The sequence below is a fragment of the Sceloporus undulatus genome, chromosome 4 (assembly GCF_019175285.1).
Source record: "Sceloporus undulatus isolate JIND9_A2432 ecotype Alabama chromosome 4, SceUnd_v1.1, whole genome shotgun sequence".
NCBI lineage: Eukaryota > Metazoa > Chordata > Lepidosauria > Squamata > Phrynosomatidae > Sceloporus > Sceloporus undulatus.
The window spans coordinates 19716519-19730493 of NC_056525.1; the positions used below are offsets into that span (position 1 = coordinate 19716519).

General features: G+C 37.4%; 1 protein-coding gene across 2 annotated transcripts in view; it reads left to right on the forward strand.

Annotated features, from left to right (window-relative positions):
• Positions 1–13975, forward strand: part of PMEPA1 (prostate transmembrane protein, androgen induced 1) — a 123531-nt gene that overhangs the window by 100531 nt on the left and 9025 nt on the right. For both annotated transcript variants that reach the window (XM_042462999.1, XM_042463000.1), the window contains exon 3: positions 13853–13906. In XM_042462999.1, the coding sequence (XP_042318933.1) occupies positions 13853–13906 (54 nt within the window). The remainder of the gene's footprint in view (positions 1–13852; positions 13907–13975) is intronic.

The following is a 13975-nucleotide window of genomic DNA, read 5'->3' on the forward strand; positions in this document are numbered from 1 at the left end:
AGCTTCTGATCAAGGTGCAAAGAGGAAGACATATCCACTCCCCTTGCAACATGTGACAGAGATCCTACTTCTGATCGTCACCGTCTCAGTCGTTGGTGGGAGGGAGAGTGGAAATGTCATCCTCCTTGCATCCCAATCAGAAACTGAAAGGATCTCCTTCACCTAATCCAGCAGCTATCTCTTGTGGTGGATTAGGGTGACAGTTACATAGGTTTCCAGTACAACTATGTAGGCTTGCTAAATACAGACTAGTTACATATCCATAACTCTAGGTTATAATCCGTAACTGCAGCTCTAAGGATCAGTCTTTATTCCTGTATTGTGTTAATATTTATTTTAAAAAGGCACTTGGAGGCATTAACAAGTATAAATAGCACCAAATTATAAGCTGTTAAATTGTTAGTTGAACACTTCATAGTCTCTGAAAGGTAAGGTAAGGGTCTTTAGATTGTGCCAGTAGGTTTGTTGTGGTGGTGGTGTGGCTTCAAGTTATTTCCAACTTAATAGTGACCCTAAGGCAGACCTGTCATGGGGTTTTCTTGGCAAAATTTGTTCAGAGGAGGCTATCCATTGCCTTCCTCTGAGTCTGAAAGCAAGCGATTTTTCCAATGTCACCCAGTTTCCATGGCTGAACTGGGAATTGAACCCTGGTCTCCAGAGTCATATATGGTCCAGCACTCAAACCACCAGACCACACTGGTCAACCATAAGAAAGATTGTATCTACATTACAGTTACAACAGTTTGATCCCACTTTAATGTTGTGGCTACACCCAGTGGGCTTATAGGATTTGTAGTTTGGTGAAATATTCAGGATTCTCTGTTAGACTGATGAAGTATGGCACAAGAACTCTCTAGTATACCACAACAAACAAATCCCAAGATTCTGCCTCATGGCAATTCAAGTGGTCTGAAACTGCTATAATTGTGCAGTGTGAGTATATCTGTCACCTTCATGTAAACAAGTTCTGGGGCAGCACGCTCAAGGTCCTCTGTCATATATTTTCCATTAATTATGTAGAGACGTCTTTATACTGGTATGTGAAAAATTAGTGTTGCTTCTCGGTCTCACAGTGCCTTTTCAGTGACTGCAGCTCTCTTACTTTGAATATCTTTCAGACATGCAGACAGGATTTTTTTAAAAGTATATTTAGTGCAAACCAATAGTCTTCAGTGTTAAAGGAAGAAACACTGGCAGTATGCATGATGTACAAGCATCCCAAAATTGGCTCTTTCCAAAGATGTACCTATTCAATATGTACAGTGCCTGCTTTCTTATTGTATGTAGCAATTACAGGAGGTGTATTGGATGCTGAGGAGTACCTGCCAGCTGTTTAAAAAATACCAAGGAGTTTCAACATCTAGTTGTTTCCTGGCCAGGAAAAAGAGTGGCTGCAATGTGGAAAGAAATCTACTAACTGGACCTATCCATGTACACTTGGCATTAATATGTACATTACAGTGAAGCTTGGAAAGTTAATTAAAAATAAGTAGTAACAGTTCCAAGACTCAAGTGTGGTCTGGCTGTTTCAGGTTGTCTACCTGTGATAGATCTCACTGGGTTTTGTCAGAAGTTGTTGCTTCCTTGCCCACTTGCCCCATTCTTTTTGTGAGCTGTTTGTAGTGATTTCATGGTTCTGCGCTAGGGCTCTTCAAGGTTTTCTTTTTATTTATTTTTTTAAAAAACCTTGGTTTGCTAAGGTGGTCCTATGGTTTGAATGTCAAATTTTCTATTAATTTTTTTTCATTCTTTGAATTATAGTGTTATAGTGCAAAAGTGCCGTTTCACTGATGCTATATGTTACTAAAAAAAAATTTTTTAAAGGAGAACAAAAGTATACTTTGTTTGTTTTAATATGTTTTATCATTAAAGAGAAACTTTTGGGTAGGAATAAAATGTTGAAACTGATGCTGGTAACCGCACCCTATTATTTTCTATGGGGCTTGAGCATACGCTCTTTTCCCCATACGGATCCCCTGCATATGGGGAGGGGAGACTGTATAACAAGAAATTCACAGAGCTTGGAAACACTGCTGGCTGGCTGTGGATTCTGGGAGCTGTAGTCCAAAACAATAACTTAACCAAGCTTTACGACTCATACTTATGCTGAGTGTGGTCTTGCAAAGCAAAGTGGGAATTGTGTAGATTTCCAGATGCTGTTGAACTGTATTGTGCATCAGTGTGTACAATTCCTACTGCACATTGCAAAAGGTAACAAAACTCCCTCATTGTCTAAAACAAAGGACACACTCCACATTGATCAGTATATTAACAGTCTTAGATTTGTAGGATCTTAGAGCTGAACGGGGACCTTGTAGGGTATCTAACCAGCAAAAAATGAAGTTTGAAAATTATTCACTTTATTTTTATTTACGTTCTCTACATTTTAATTTATATAGTTATACACTCCATGTGGATAACTGAAGTGGACACCTAAACATGTAATGTGTGATAACTATCTTTCAGTATGTGTTATGTGCAAATTATTAATCTAAACCAAAGGTTTCATGGAGAGATGGAAGTGTCCTGTACATTGAAAGTAACTTTTTAGAATTTTGGAAAGGTACTTTTTATGACTACAGCTTCCAGAATTCCCTAGCTAAGGGAATTTGCAATTTTTACCTGTATGATCAACACGGAATAGCGGTTTATAAATAAAACTTATTATTATTATTATTATTATTATTTGTAGTGTTTAAAGTAACTTTTGAAAGCAGTTTGTAAACCCACGTAATTCACTGAGCTGTTTATTTATTCAGAAGAACAAAAACTAGGGTGTTGTGCTTCTTATGTGCAGTGCCCTTGACTTATTTCATTACCTATTTTATTTTTTAAAGTATTTTAATTGCTAAGATTATAGTGTAAAACTTAATTCTGATAAAATTCCTCTGAAAATGGGTAACAATATATTGTGTAAAGGTAACATTTTAAAAGCAACTGGAAGTATTGCCTTAGAAATGTTACACTAAAACAACATCATACTCACTCTTTTGAAATGCAATTTTTTTACAGCCTTCTTACCATTCCCTCTCCCATCATTAATTCTTGGTTTCTTCATTGTGGGTCCCACACTGAGAGAAAAGTAGGCTATAAGTAAAATAAAATAAAATAAAATAAAATGTACTTTTTTGCATCTGTTAGCCGTCTTACCCATACATCTTTTCTCCTCAACTCTGTGAAATAGCAAATGTTTGATGTTAAGAAATAGCTCTTTGAGAAGGAAAACAACCTCTGGACGCACTTCAGCATTTTGCCTTAGGGGATTAGCTTTGTAGCTCAGTGGTAAGGAGGTCAGCAACTGATAACTTGCAGCCTGAATTACCCAGGTTTCTGTCAGACAGGAGTTTGAATCCCCTGGCAGTATGAATGCAATCAGCTTTCAGACAGACATGCCCTATAGCACATTGTTCTGCATGTTCTAGGTTCAGTTCCCCACATATTGACCTAAAAAAGATACATAGGATGTCTTGAAGGATTCTGGCTTCAATCTCTCAAGAGTTGCTCCAAAAAATTGAAAAGTTACCTTCTTGGACTACAGCTGCCAGAATTCCTTAGTCAACCATGGCCATGGTAGCCAGCTCTTATCTTAGAGCTGAAGTTCAGAAAAGTCACATCTTCTAGCTTTGAACTTTCCTAGTTAGAAAAGACAATTCTTTGCTTCATCAGTCAGTGATCTGGCTCTGCAACATGTTCAGCTGGGCAAAAACCTACTTTCAAGATACAGATGTTTCACAGATTGATTTGTATTTGTTACATGCAGCTAGAAAATTGTAATCCTCCATTAACAGCTGCTGCAAAATGTCATTATATTGTAGCATAGACTAGCTTGATCCAATTCTGCTATTTAATTCTCTTTTAACTTTTGCAATCAGTGTTTTAGCTGTTTTTATAAAGTATTGTAAGATGCCTTAGATCCCATTTTGGGAGAAAGGTGGGATATAAGTGCAATAAATAAATATAATAAATATCATAAGAAAAATTGCAAAGCTGTAGGCCCAGTAGTGAAAATATTAGAACAAGTTTGGAAATAATAATTTCCTTTCCCCAGCAGCAAAGGTACAACTATACTATAGTACAGTTGTAAATTAACAGTGAACCAGCCTTTATCATGTAAGTGTAATTTCAGTTACATTTCATGACTGAGCCTCTTGGAGGCTTCACATTCATAGGGTCACAATAAGTCACAGTCAGTCTGATGACACACAACAACAGTTGCAGTAGTGTGACGTCACTAAATGGTGGAGGAGGAATATCCTTCAAGTGCTCTACATCATGTTCCTGCCCAGAACCAAATTAAGACCTTTGGAGGCCCTAAGCATTTAAAAGATTTTGGTGCCCCCATATATATCTAATTCAAAATATAAACAATAATAAACTTTAAAATATTTTTTTAAAACTCCAAATTTGGAGGGGGAAAAAATCTTGCAACTCTATACTGAGCGCCACTGCACTCACTCTCAGTGGACAACTGAACAGTACAGCCGACATCACCAAGACAAAAATTTTCATGTGAGCCTTAGTGGACCATGTGGCAGCTTACCAGTTACCAGATTTTATTTTTGTTGTATTGCCAAGATTAATGAATAACATTAACCTCTGTTATTTTTATTTTAATATTATTTTTATTATTGTATATACTGTATTTTCTGGCGTGTAAGACTACTTTTTAACCCAGGAAAATCTTCTCAAAAGTTGGGGGTCGTCTTATACTCCGGGTGTCATCTTATAGGGCCGGTGCTGAAACTTCTGAGCCAGAATGGAGAATCTGCGGTCGCTGCATATAGTGAGGGGAGCTCAAAAACAGCCACAGCCGCATCCCCATCATATGCGACGATTGTATGAAAGCAGCTACCGCTTTGATAGTCTTGGAGAAAGGGAGGTCTGGGCAGGCAGGGAGAGCTGACAAATCCAAGCAGGCTTTGTATACAACAAGGTTTCCTGCTAAGTACCTGCATGTCATTTGAATTAAAATTACCATATTGAAATCAAATCTGATGTTTTTTTAATTTTTATTTGGTGTGCGTTGGAAGAGGGGTAGTCTTATACGGTGAGTATATCCCAAACTCTATATTTTAACTGGAAAAGTTGGGGGCCATCTTATACACCCAGTCGTTTTATACGCCAGAAAATACGGTATATATATATATATATATATATATATATATATATATATATATATATATGTATATGTATAGTGTTGTGTAGTAGTTTGAGTACAGGTCTACAACTCTGGAGATTATGGTGCGATCCCCCACTTGAGCATAAAAACCCCCAGGGTCACCTTGGGCAAGTCACATTCTCTCAGCCTCAGAGGATGACAGTGGCAAACGCCCTCTGAAGAAACTTGCCAACAAAACCCTGTGATAGAGTTGCCTTAGGGTTGCCAGAAGTCAAAAAAAGACTTGGAGGCAAACAACAACAGATATATATGTATGCTCTGTTGTAAGGCTATGAGAAGCTGGACCAGAAGAGACTGGGAAGTTAGTGACAAAAGTAAATACACACTTGATTTTACTGTTGCTGGTCCCACAGCTGCTGCAAGTTGAATAGGAGCTCTTCTGGTGTTAATACTCCTTCCAAGGTTTGACACCAGAAAGCTTCCATTCAACATGGAGCAAGTATGGGAGGATTGATAGTAAAATCAGGAGTGTTTGTCACCATCTACCTGTGGGAAAAGGAAGTGTTTTGTGGCACAGGGTTGTAGAACATTTAGAATTTATATTGCGTTTGTCAAAAGGGTGATAGGGGGGCAAGCAGTGCAAGCTTGGAACTGATATACCTTGCAACTAATATATAGGTTGAGTCTCCCTTATCTGCAGTTCGGAACTCAGTCAGCCCTCCATATCTATGGATTTTTTAGCCATGGATTCAAGCATCCACAGCTTGATTTTTTTTAAAAAAAATACATACATTTCAAAAAGCAAACCTTGATTTTGCCATTTTATATAAGGGATACTATTTGACTGTGCCATTATATTTGATGGGACTTGAGCATCCACTGATTTTGATATTCAGAGAGGGTCCTGGAACCAAACCCCAGTGGATACCAAGGGCCCAATGTACTGCAAAAACTGAAACTTATTTCATGGGATGCTGAGATAGTGACACCTTTGCTTTCTGATCTTTCAATGTACACTGAAACATCATTTGTCCATGAAACAAAATAATTTTGCCCATGGACAAAATTATTTTATACATTGTATAAAATTACCTTCAGGTTATGTGTATAAGGTGTATATGAATCTTAAATGAATTTTGTGTTTAGACCTGAGTCCCATTTCCAATATATCCCTCATTATGTATGTATATTCAAACAAAGGTATTCCAAAATCCAGAAAAATCAAAATTAGAAAACACTTCTGGTCCCAAGCATTTCAGATAAGAGAGACTCAACTTGTACCTAAAATCACCTAGTGCCACTCTGCTAGTGTTTATTATAGCTGTAATTGACTTGTTCTTTTCCATACTGACAACGATGAGGGAAAGAAAAGTACAGAATGTTAACAGTATGTTATATTTTGTCAAGCTTTGGTCACACATTTATATTAAGTGCCAATTGTAAGCCTGGTTACTAACCTGTATGGAACCATGAACCAGTTCTATAGTTTTATCTTTTGCAATTTTTGTCCCCTTGTAAATCATGATTTTCTATAGAAAGATGAGGCAAGGTGCAGCATAGATTAAAACATATAAAACCACTTAAACACATAGGTTAAAACACATAAAACATTAAAATCATCCAGACATAAAATTTAAAATATATCAATTTAAAATTAATAGTTTAAAATCGACTGGGTAGGCCTGTCAGAAGAGATAGGTCTTTAATACCGTTTTAAATCCAGAGAGCATGCTTAGCTGTCAAATCTCTCCTGACAGGTCATTCCAGAGTTTAGGGGCAGCCAATAAATAGGTCCTTCTGGTGTCAGTTCCCAACCTAGTCCTGACCAGTTGAAGTAAATGTCCCCAGAGGATCTGAATGTACAGGGTGGATTATATTTATACCATAGCAGAAATGTAAGCAGTTGATTTGGACAGCAGATCCTAAATAAACAGTCCTGGCATTCCATTTTTCTTCCTCCAGTCTCAGTTTCTGATTATGACTTTATTTAATAGATCATCTGAATTTTTATTTAATGAATAATGGGGTGTTATTTTGGCCTTTTTCTTTTGCTGGAAAAAGTATAAGTGGAAATTTAGTCTGGTTGAATTCACTGATGACAAATGCATGTTTATTGTATGCAAAGGAGTCATAAGTCCCTTTAAAATGCTAGGAAAGTAGAGTGTTTAAAACTCCACTGTGTTTTCAACTGCGTGACAACCTCCAGCTGCCTCCATCCATGTCTTCCTCTACAGTAGAGTATTCAGTCTGACATCAGCCCAAAGAATTGGAGCACCAGATGGGATCATGCAATGGCCGTGCCCACTGCTAAATTAAATATAAACCAGTGAGCATAAGGCAGTGATACACTCACCACTTAGTAAATCTGCCCAATGGGATGGTGCAAAATAAACATTTGTATGTCTCACAGTGATTCCCGTCTCTGCCCAGTATTTTAAACTGTTATCAATCAAGCTTTTAAGGCAGCCAAGTGAAATTCCAATTGTAGCAAGGTTCACTGATGTTTATTGTTGTTATATGCCTTCAAATTTTTTCCAACTTATAGTGAGCCTATCACAGGGTTTCCTGAGGTTGAGATTGTGTGACTTTCCCAAGGTCACCCAGTGGATTTGCTTGGCTGAGCAAGGATTTGAATCCTGGACTCCAGAGTCATAGTTGAGTGTTCAGATCACTATACCACACTGGCTCCTTCACTGATATTTACTTCAAATAAGTGTGCCAAAAATTCCCCCTGGTGAACTTTTCTTTTTTCCAAGGAAGCCCTGTTAGAGATAGTAATGCTTCCTTATCTAAGAAGAAATTTGTAGTTATTACTGATACTATGCACATCAAGTGCTCAGAGCAACTCAGAAGTATTGTATATGTAAAATGTGACTTTGTGACACTGTCCCTGCCAAAGGGAAGTTTCAATCTAGATATAAGTCAGTCTGCAAAATCATTTTCAATAAGGAAACCTCATCACAAGATTAAAAAAAAAAGATTCTGTAACTTTGCCATGGTTCCATGTTCTTTAAATTAATCTAATGGAACAGAGAACAATGGGAATACAATACATGGAAACTTTCCCCTAAAAATTAACAGTCCCAGTTCCATTTTCTCTCTACCATCTGGTGGAACTTTTGTGTGTGTCCCTCTAATTTTTTATTGTTTTGTTTTTTGTGCATTTTAATTTAGAAGTAAAAACTTAGGTGCAGGCCCAACTTCAATGACTAAGTATTTTCATAGCCACATGCAACAGTTTTCTGAAAGGTGGGTGTTGTATTAGTTACATAACTTAAATATAGCAACTTAATTAATATACCATATGAAACTAACATTGCAATTCATTGTTTTCCAAATCCTTGATCTTATCAGCATTCTAGGGTATAACTTATCTCAAGTGACATATACAAGGGGGATATATATTTTCATTTTTAAACCCACTTTTGTTTAATCTTACCTATTTTCAATTATAATCTTTCCTGTCATCCACTTCCCATAACTTTGTGGTGTTTACTAATTAATCATATCAAATGAGAGGCCTTGTATAACTACCCTGTGGGATCTTACCTTCCAATTTCTGGACAGGCTAAACTAGAAAAAGGCTAAACCTGAGCTGCTCCAAGTCTTGGTTTGGGGGCTAAAGTGTGGAATAAATAAATAAATAACCTGAAAATAAAAATAATGTAGTTTTCTTTGTCCCCATTCACTTTTCACTTTTCATTTTTGATGAATGGTCTGAAGTTGCTTTGCTTTTTGTTCTCTTTTCAAATGAATTGCTTGGCTCAAACAGTGAAACTTAAACTTACTTGATCTCAGATAAATACATTGTGAAAATGGTTCAATCAAATCAAGGTGTATCAACTGCATCTTGTCAACCAGTTGTACATTGGAAACAGATATAGAGATATCATGATGAAAGGAGTCATCCATTTCCCCCCAAGCTGGCATTAATCACTTTATAGAGTTTGTAAGTATGTTCTGTTCAAATGACTCCTCTCCAACCCTTGCTTTAAAGCATAAGTTCGTAAAGGATTTTGTTTTCATTACTGTATGTACTTCACTTTTTCTATTTTAACAAATCCTTTTTTATTTTTCCAAAAAAGGATCTTCTTTTGAAATTAAATATGACTGCATTGCAATTTCTGGACAACTTCCTAATTGCATATAAGTTGTATTTTATAGCATTGTGGTCATAACTTCTTGGCAGTTACATCTTGTACCGGTATCTGGGCATCTTTCCCAAAGCTGTTGTGTTATGTATGACCTTTAGCCTTTGAGAAGAGGCAAGCTAGAACAAAAAAAATTTGGATGGAGACAGTTATTGATTGGCATAGCAACACCTTAAATGTTTGCTAAGATTTCAAGGAGTTGTTGATTTCTAAGAACTGTTGTTGTTGTGGTTGCCTTTAAATCATTTCCAATTTACGGCAACCCTAAAGCAGACCTATGAGGCGGTTTTCTTGGCAGCTTTCTTCAGAGGGGTTTGTCATTGCCATCCTCTGAGGATGAAAGAGTATGAATAGCCCAAGGTCACCCAGTGGGTTTCCATGGCCAAGTGGGAATTTGAATACTGGTCTCCAGAGTCCTAATCTGTGCTCAAACCACTACAGCATGCTGGCTCTCAGAAATATCATCAGGAGCCATAAAAAGAGTAGAAAGAAGCTTCCACAATTTGTTAGTTTTTGTGTCTTATATGAATGCATTGCAAGTTAATGATTGATTACTTCTGGACTGGGAATGTATTGGAAATAAGAGGAACACCATACACATGCTATGGCACTTGATTCAGGTCATGGCTGGGCCGCATACCATAGATTGCAGGCTATTGTAGAACAACTGCTTAAATCCATCTAGTGGAGGGTAATAGAAAAAGAGGAATACTGTGAACCAGAGGGCTAGACTCAATTCGGGAGGTCACGAGGTTTTAAGGGGGGCTTGGGAATGTCTCATTCATAGAGTTGCCATGAGCTGAAGCCGACTCAAGGCTGTTTAACAACAGCAAAGTATCATGCTGTGAATATGGCTGTTAATTATCGTATTGCTTAAGATATAAACATGGTATTCAGTTGCTTTTCTTCTTTGATACACACATGCATCTAAAGCCTAAATTTAGAAGTTGCTTTCTGTAGCATTTGCATTTTTTTGAAGCACAGCTTCATTCCATCCAATTTCCATATTACATGTTTTTTATTAAAGTACCCATGATATCTGTATGCATTTCCCCTAAATGTGCACATTTTTGTAAGTAATTACCACTCTTATATGCCTATTGTATGTTGTTTTCCTCAATATAAGCATTTTTGTATCTATTTTTCTTTAATGTGTGCATTTTTGCAATTTTTTTAAAAAAATCAGTGAACTATGTCAGAAATTTGTGTCAGAACCAAAGGATAATTGCATGCCAGTTTGTGTAGAAGTCTGAAAGCACAAATTAGATCAGTTGCCATTAAAATACAAAGCGCACAAATTTCTCCAAAATCCCTACCTACCTTACAGCATTATCATAAGGACTGAATGGGCTGACTCTATATGTAACACCCTGTCCTCTTGCAAGGATAAGCAAGATATCAGTCTACATATGTATTAAATTATTTACACCCCACTTTATAGCAAAGATCTTACTGTGAATCACAGACAACAGAACTGTTTAAAGGATATAGTTAATATTAACAATATGTCTAATAAATCCATTTTAGTAATTATATGACCTGCTGCTTGTCTCTTTAAACTGTGCAATTTGAAATGTTATGCTTCAGATCAAGATACACAAGGACTTTTTAAAAAGGCAAAACAAATGGATGAAATCCCTGGCAAGATAGAAGAAACCAAAATCTTAAGTTCACGTTGTTCCCCCATTGCTCCATTATACACCACTTTGAGATAACCACATGTTGTAATATATTTACCATCCTATAATCTTACTGAGGAGCCTCCCAAGGATTAGATTGCGGAAGGGTTGCGCTTAGAGGCCTTGATTTCTTAGAAGTAAGAAGTCCTTAGATACTTAAAACATGTTCTATAGTTCCTTCCCTATCCAAAACCATAGGCCAAGCTTTCTAGCTTTCCCAGACAACCCATAGAAAACCTGGGGAGTTGACCAGATGCACAACATTCCAACAAACTTAGTTAGTGCATTAGAGGAAGCACATGTGTACAGTCACCTGTTCCAGAGTGCTTTTCAGACACCCCTGAAAAACTTATTGCTACTGAAGTGTGATCTTCTAACTTCAATTGGAAGTATTCAGTCTTAGCCTCCACTTCTGGTGAGCAATTATAATTGCTAATGTACAGCTTTGGGGCTCTTTCACTCTACACAGTTATAGTGCTACACTCCACTTTAATTGCCATGGTTCCATCCTACAGAATGCTAGGATTTACACATTAGGGAAAGGTGTTTAGAAATATCAACCAAAGAGTGCTAATGTTTCACCAAACTACAAATCCTAGGATTCCATATGATGCAGCCATAGCAGCTCAAGTGGAATCACAACGAGGGACTTACGTTGCCAAAACATTGCTGAACTGTTGCAGAAGCGTGAAGGACAATTGTCCTTTCCGCTTTCCTTCATAAAGCATGCACAAAGAAGCCATTTTTTGAATCACAGGATATCCCATAATTCAAAAAATTGCTTCTCCACGCACGCTTTGTTGATGGAAGAAAAGTAGGAAGCCTCAATTGCGTTTTAGAAACACAACGGACAATCCCACCTTTGCGCTTCTGCAACAGATCAGCAACAATAAACTACAATTCCCAGGATTCCCTAGCACTGAGCCAGGGCAGTTAAAGTGATCTCAAACTGGATTATTTCTGCAGTGTGTTTTGGACCCTAGTCTTAGACACTTTGATAGATCAGGTAGTGATTTAAATGATATATTGTTGATGTGTGCCTTCAAGTAATATTCAACATACGGAGACCCCTAAGGCAAAACTATCCCAGGGTTTTCTTACCAAGATGTGTTCAGAGGGGGCTTGCTTTTGCCTTCCTTGACCAAGGTTTCAATGGCTGAGCAGAGATTCAAATCATGATTTCTGGAGTAGTACTTCAGTGCTCAAATCACTTTACCATCCTGGTTCTGATAATACATGTTGACTCATTAATGCATAGATAGAATATAAAATATGGCCCAGATGTCAATAATTTGTGCATATGGTCAGGGATTTTTACGTAGGATCATCTCCCAGTGTTCTTGTTGCATGTGCCCTTCCAGTATGGAACTGCTGAACCCATCTCCACCACCAGCACCCCTTTCCTTGGAAAATTATGACAGTGGCTGATTCATCTGCTTTGCCCAATGCTTCTCAGTGCTAGATTGAGAAACACCTCCAGGGCCTCTTCCACAGTTAAATAGTGAGAATGAGTGCTTACATCCAGTACAGTTCACAGAAGCAAAGTAGCTGCCATGATAATCTCTAGTATACACTATGTTAGAGTCTGAAGTATTCTGGGAAGGTAAAGGTGGTGGAAGTAGCTCTGTCCTGTTCACCTAACATTTTCCTGGAGTAGTAAGTAAAAACCAAAGGAATGATATACCCTTTGGGCATGGTATTTCTAAATAAATAATTACTGGGTGTGAATTCTCCCATTCAATAAGTTCATGAGTGCAGGATTCTCCACTGTATACAATCCTGTCAAATCCAAAAAGTGGCGATATCTTTGTTAAGCCAATTCCAAAGCATAAAATACATTACGTAATCTTTCGAAGTTTCACTGGCTTCTACATCAGGCAAAGACGTTAAAAATCATACAGGACGGTAAGAAAATTGCCAATGTTAGTCACAGGCTTTAACAGTCAAAAAAGTTCTTCTGAGGGACACCAGGCTCTCAAGGAAAGTTACTTTTCTGTCGTTAATGGAGTTGAAACATTATTATCTATCTTTTATTGGCCCTTGTCCTCTCATGACCAAGAGGAAAAATGTCCTCTGCCCTTATTGAAATCCCTCAATACTGTACCATCTTAAATAACAACGGAGTAACATCTGAGATAGAATATAGGCCTGTGACTCTGACACTGTCAACCTTTTTTCCTCCTGTACAATTTCTGACATCCTTGCCTGATGAAGAAGCTAGTGTATCTTTGAAAACTTGCACTATGTATTTTGTACTTCAGAAATACACTTTATCTGGAGGTCACCAAATAAAGGTATTGCTGCTTTGTAGAATTTGTTTATTTTGCTAGTGTTTTTATTATACAGCCCACCTCCAGAAAATGTCTGAAATAGAAAAAATTCCTAAAACTCTTATCAAAGTATAGACTTTTAAAAAACATATAATTTATCTGGGATTCCAAAAATTATAGCATGAGGGATTATTTATATTTTTGGTTCGCAGTAACTAGCAGAATAACTAGCAGAAAGGCAAAGAATCAGACAGTCCCTGATTACGTCCTATGTATCCATTTCTTTGCACTGGGTATGCACTTGGACACATAACTGTTACTTAAAGAATGCATTGCCTTCCGGCCCTTCACAGTCCAGGAGCCCAAGCATTTGCCCCTTATGCAAGTTGCTGGTCCTGGACTTGGGTTCTTACACAGAAGAAAACAAACATTACAATTTATCTTATCATATATATATACATGAAAATGAATTAGTAAGACCAAGTTCAAATCTTGCCTTGGCCAAAAGGATTATTAAGGATCTAGTATGATGAAGTACACTGTATGAACAAAAAGCATTAATAAGTTTAAAGAGGAAAAGGACAACATCCAGCAGGGATTCTCAAAACCTTTTCTTCTTCTTTCCAATTTTAGGAAGGAAGCTTGTGGCCTTCGGAAAGCACGGTGTCAGGAAATGGTGTAACGGAGGTAAGGCGCAGAGTCAAAACATAGTTTGGAGCATAGCTTGATTGGCTGTCACATGAAACAGAAGGATCA